The 5,960-nt window shown below is 34.9% G+C and overlaps 1 protein-coding gene across 1 annotated transcript; it reads left to right on the plus strand.

Annotated features, from left to right (window-relative positions):
- The first annotated feature begins 481 nt into the window (after positions 1–481).
- Positions 482–3,989, plus strand: LOC107491628 (trihelix transcription factor DF1). The gene is made up of 2 exons (XM_016112514.3): positions 482–1,065; positions 1,782–3,989. The coding sequence occupies exons 1-2, from the start codon at positions 698–700 to the stop codon at positions 3,415–3,417; spliced, it is 2,004 nt and encodes a 667-aa protein (XP_015968000.1). The 5' UTR covers positions 482–697; the 3' UTR covers positions 3,418–3,989.
- Positions 3,990–5,960: the final 1,971 nt, after the last annotated feature.

The raw sequence follows: 5,960 nt of genomic DNA on the forward strand, positions 1-5,960 counted from the left end.
TCTGTACAAAATTAAATAAATAATTAATATTTCTGTATATATCTTTCTGTGCCACTTTATTATTATATGTAAGAGAGGGAAATCCCAGGTTCATGAATTTACATCTCACCCCCCCAGATGATACCTCTGGAAAAAACATTTTAATAAAATTTAGTAAACGATTCAAGATTCCCACCTTAAATTTTTTTTCTAAAAAGTAATAATGTAAAAATAAAAAAAGGAAAAACAACCTTACCGTAATTGGTATCATTTAATAAGTATCTAAAAAATAAATGAATAAAATTAAATAAAATATAAAAAATGCAAATTATTATTACTACTTATTGAGATTGGCAATGCAAGCAGATCCCACCGAAATAATATAACAATATAAATAAAAATAAAAATAAATAAATAAAATTCACCAAACACGCACACGTTCTCTCATACATAAACTACACAACACACATGATTATATATCATATGACAGTATAAGAGTATAACCCTATTTTCAAAAGAATTCACCACCCATTTTTTTTTCTTCTTTTCTTTTTCTTTTCCGTTCTCACTTTTTTTTCTTTTTAATTTTGCACCATGTATAAATTTTAATTTAATTTTAATTTTTGCTCCCCTCTGTAATTGCTTTGGTTCTGTGCTGTTTTCCGCAAAGGAGAGAGAGAGAGAGACTACAGAAGGAAACAACAAAGAGAAGAGTCCTATGCTGGGGGACTCAGCTGTTTTGGGAACAGGAGGAGGCAGCTCTGGAGGAGCAGATGCAGTAGTCGCAACAGCCGCGACTTCTTCTGCCGCGGCTGCTGTAGCTACTGCATCAGCACCACTACCACCACCACAGTCAGTATCAGCAGCACCGCATCATCATCATGACGGTACTGCTGAAATGGTTGGTGGTGGTGGAGGGGGAGGTGGAGGATCAACCTCCGGGGACGACGAGAAAGGAGAGAGGAGCTTCGGCGGGAACAGGTGGCCGAGACAAGAGACTTTGGCTTTGCTCAAAATACGGTCGGATATGGACGTGGCGTTTCGCGATGCCAGTGTTAAGGGTCCTTTGTGGGAAGAGGTTTCAAGGTATGTAACAAATAATAACTCATTCGATTCTGATTTTATCTTCTTCTTCTTCTTTGCTCCTTGTCTTCATGTTTTATTAGCTTCTTCTCTTCTGAGATCTGAAAATTCTTGTGATTCCATCTCCTTGTAATGTGTTTCACTTTTCAATTTGCTCTTCTCTCTCTTCCTTATCACCTATTAATTGCAGTGTTTTGTAATTTTCTTTCAATTCTTTTTTAAATTAAGCCTCTCTTATTTCTTTTCTCCCTAGGTGTTTAATTTTATTCAAGCATAGGTAATAGGTGTGTTTATTAAAAATAAGAATAATAATAATTTAGATGCGTATGTTAGTTTGTGCAGCATAGCATCTGTCTATATATGACTTATTGGATGCGGTGAGTGATTTTTGTTTTCTTTACTGACATTGATTTTATGGGATATGCTGTATTCTATTTTTCCCAATTAGTTACCAGCGTGAATTGAGTCTCCGAAAAGCAAGATTTTCTTAGTTGGGGAATTAAAAGTAATTAAGCTAATTAGATGGATTGCAAAATGTTCCAACTTGGATTCATGTGTATTCCGTGGCAAACATACATATATCATGTCTTGTGATTCAGTTACTCTCTAATCTCTAATGTTGTGTATGGTTATTCATTATCTTATGCTTCCATCCCATCTATCCTAGCCTAATTAGTGAATTTGGGGGGGTTAATTTAATTAATGAATGAATTAATCAGGAAGCTAGCAGAGCTTGGATACAAGAGAAACGCGAAGAAATGCAAAGAGAAATTTGAGAATGTGTACAAGTACCACAAGAGAACGAAAGATGGTAGAAGTGGAAAATCTGAAGGAAAAACATATAGGTTCTTTGATCAATTAGAGGCACTTGAAAACAACCCAATTATTCATTCCCCAGCAATACCTCAAAAATCAGCATTGCAAGCAACACCAGTTTCAATGGTAAAAACAACCGCATCATTGCCATCCCCTCCAATAATTACAACAATGCCACAACAACAACAGGTAGTAGTAGCAAGTAGTGGCACCAACACAACATCAGCACCACCTATTAGTATTGCTACTGTTCCATCAATAGCTCCTACTACTATTTCAATGCCTCAAATTCAACCCAATAATAGTAATAATAATAATAATAATAATAATAGTAGTAATAATAATAATCCTGTATATTTTCCTCCACCACCACCACCGCCACCTGCTTCATCTTTTCCGAGTATTCCGGCGGAGCTACTCTCGAATTCGAGTTCTTCTTCGACTTCGTCGGAGGAGACGATCGAAGGAGGGAGTAGGCGGAACAAGAGGAAGAGAAGGTGGAAGGAGTTCTTTGAGAAGCTAATGAAGGAGGTGATAGAGAAGCAGGAGGATCTGCAGAAGAGGTTCCTTGAAGCAATAGAGAAGAGGGAGAAAGAGAGATCCGCTAGAGAAGAAGCATGGAGAGTTCAGGAATTACAAAGAATCAATAAAGAGAGAGAGATTCTCGCTCAAGAGAGGTCCATCGCCGCCGCCAAAGACCAAGCCGTCATGACCTTCTTGCACAAAATTGCCGACCAACAAAACCTTCCTACACCGCCATTCAACAATGTTTCTCAACCATCACCACCTCCACCACCGCCTCCACCACCACCACCGCCACCACAACAAACACAACCTACCCCGCCGGTGGTGGTGCCGCCATTACCCACACCGCCACGGCCGCCACCAAGCATGGAGATGGTGAAAGTTGTTGATAACAACAACAACAACAATGGAGAGAATAACAATAACAACAATAATAATAATTCGTCACCGCTGGCGGCGAGTTCTTCTCGGTGGCCGAAAGCTGAAGTTGAGGCGCTGATAAACCTGAGAACAAGCCTTGATGCGAAGTACCAAGAGAATGGACCAAAAGGACCATTGTGGGAAGAGATTTCAGCGTTGATGAAGAAGCATGGTTATAACAGGAACGCTAAGAGGTGCAAGGAGAAGTGGGAGAACATCAACAAGTACTTCAAGAAAGTCAAAGAGAGTAACAAGAAGAGGCCTCAAGATTCAAAGACTTGTCCCTATTTTCACCAGCTTGATGCTCTTTACAGGGAGAGGAATAGCGGCAAGCATGACGCTGCTCCCGCCATTGTCACTACAACGCCGTTAATGGTGAGGCCGGAGCAGCAGTGGCCTCCTCAGACGGACCAGCCCTCCTCGCAGCCGCGGGAAGTAACCATGGAAGACGCTCGGAAGGGAGGCAATGATGAGGACGAGGACGAGGAGAAGGATAATATTGGTGATGAAGATGACGACGAAGACGATGATGACGACGACGAAGGTGGTAGTAACTTTGAGATTGTGGCAAGCAAGCCAGTTTCTGCTGAGTGAGAAGGACCAAAAGAAGAAAAGTTGGACCAATGAGATTAAAGTTTTGTGGGGCAGGGGTTGTCGGGAATTAAAGGTGAGTGGTGGTGGTGGCGGTAGTGGCGGCGGTGGTGGTGGTTGAGGAGAATTTGAATATGGAAATGCATCTGTAAGACACATGGGTATAGAATGTGGATTGGTGGGGGTTCTTGCTACCATAGCATATAGTCACTAAAAGATTATATGTTCTTTTTTCTTTAATTTTATTTATAGCAAGAGAATTATTTATTTTTTTGAGCTAAATAAATAAGGTAGACAGAAAAGAGAGATGATTATTCAGGCTTATTAAGAAGCTTTAAGGCTCCACAATAATAATATGAATAATGAGACCTTGATGAATGTTTGTTTGCTGTTGTACTAGCTGTTTTTTCTTCTTAGCTTCTTTTTCTTTTTTTTACTTCTATTATTCCTTCTTGTTTCATGTATCATGGTGATGTAAATGGGATAGGAGGATGGGGATCTGCCTTTTTTTTTCTTTTCAAATTTTGTTATTACAATTACAATGTTGATTGTCAGTGATTTATATTCTCTTCTGATCTCTTGTTTTGATTAACTAACTAATTGTTCTTTTTCTGTTTCTATATCAATAATATTTGCATGCACAAATTAAACACATTATTAGAAAAATGATGAGGAGATAAAAAACAAAAGGGAATGAGAAAGTGAGAATGAGAGCTTAAAATTGTAGGGACATAAGAGTAAGGGAAAGGGCAGTGTATATATTGTAAGAATGCAAAGGGCCCTTAGAGTAGCAGAAAATGCCAGCATCACACATGGAGTCATAAAATCCTTGAAAGGAAGGAGGGTCCCATTAGGAATCTTGTGAGTTGTTGATAGATGCTGATGATCATGATATGTATAAGAACCAACAACCTAGCTACTTAACACTTATACTACCATTGCATATATACCATTTTGTAAATAAGGGTTTTGCTAAGTACACTTAATTAATTAAACTCTTATATGTGCTTCTCTTGACGTAAAAATTCAAGTTAATTTCATGTGAGGTTGATAGTTAAAAATTATTAAATAATTTGATAAATTTAACTAAATTATTATCTAATAATTTTTAATTATTAACTTTAAATAAAATTAACCACACTTAAATTTTCACCTGTGTTGTGATAATCAATACTCATGAATATTAAGAAAAAAGATGTATTAGGGTTAATCATCCCTCATCAGTCATCACCCTCATAATCCATTAACCCAACATGTTGCTGACATTTTTTTATCTTTTAATTTGTCAAGCTTCCAATGTCATCAGTCTCATCAGCTCCACTTATTATAATTAATTATTATGTGTTTTTTTCCATGAAAGTGATAAATTAACTCATTTTATTAAGATAATTAAGGGTGACTCATAAGATAAATAATGACTAAAAATTACACTTCATCTTATAATCATGGAGTTTGAAATTAGCTAAAATTTATAATACAAAATACAAATTAAACAATAATGGAGGAATTTTCATATGGAATATAATACATACCTAATTTTAACACCTCTATAATCTGGTATTTGAAAGTATTGGAATATAACTGCGGAGATTATTTTGTTATGTTTTTGGTATATTTTATATGTAAATATGAGAAATGCGATAATTGAGGAATTTTCATATGGAATACTACAGCTCAGTATATTTTCCTTTAAGCTTACAGGCATAATGATTTGATGGGTTATGGCTGGGTATCCTATTCGGCGCTGTTTCCATTTTCTAATTCTCTAATATATATTTTTCAACTTTTTTCTTTCTTGGGATTTAATTTAATAATGTGACCAATAAAGTAAATTATAATACATAACCTTCAATCGCATATGCTTAAGTGTTCCCATAATAAAAAAATATCCTGGGTTTTATTTATAATTTAATATTTTGTGAAAATGTTGAATACTTATTATGAATGCAAGACTTTTTTTTTTTACTTTTATAACATTTAATATTTTCCTAATTAAATTGCTGACAATGTCTAAGTAGTTATATTTTTTCATTAATAAGATTTAATTACTTTGGTTCATATTTTACTTGTTTGCAAATTGTTCAAATTAAAATATGCAGGTCATCACTTTTGAATTTGTGATATATAAATATAATATTTGTTGCTACCACCCAAATCTCCCTCTATTAGTTTTATTAATTAGTTTTGGCAGTAATAATGCAAAAAGATCCCGTTTTAAGAATAATTTACGTTTATTCTTACAAATATATAATACTTATTTTAATTATATAATTATATCTATTATCACAAATATAATTACACTGTCATTTTTATATAAAAAATTGCATAAAACATGTTTATTCATGTGTCTTTCTATCTTTTGAGGGGAAATAACATAACATAAGAAAAAAATGAATTTAGAAATAACCAAAAAAGCCATAGATAAAAGAAAATGTGTTTGTTATTATCTTGTTATATATACTTAGCTTTAATTAAATTAAAGAATAAAGTTTACTTTAATAATCAAATTGATAAGTTACAGTTCTAGTGGAACACTCAACCGTACC

This window comes from Arachis duranensis, chromosome 5 (genome assembly GCF_000817695.3).
Source record: "Arachis duranensis cultivar V14167 chromosome 5, aradu.V14167.gnm2.J7QH, whole genome shotgun sequence".
In the NCBI taxonomy this organism is placed as follows: Eukaryota; Viridiplantae; Streptophyta; class Magnoliopsida; order Fabales; family Fabaceae; genus Arachis; species Arachis duranensis.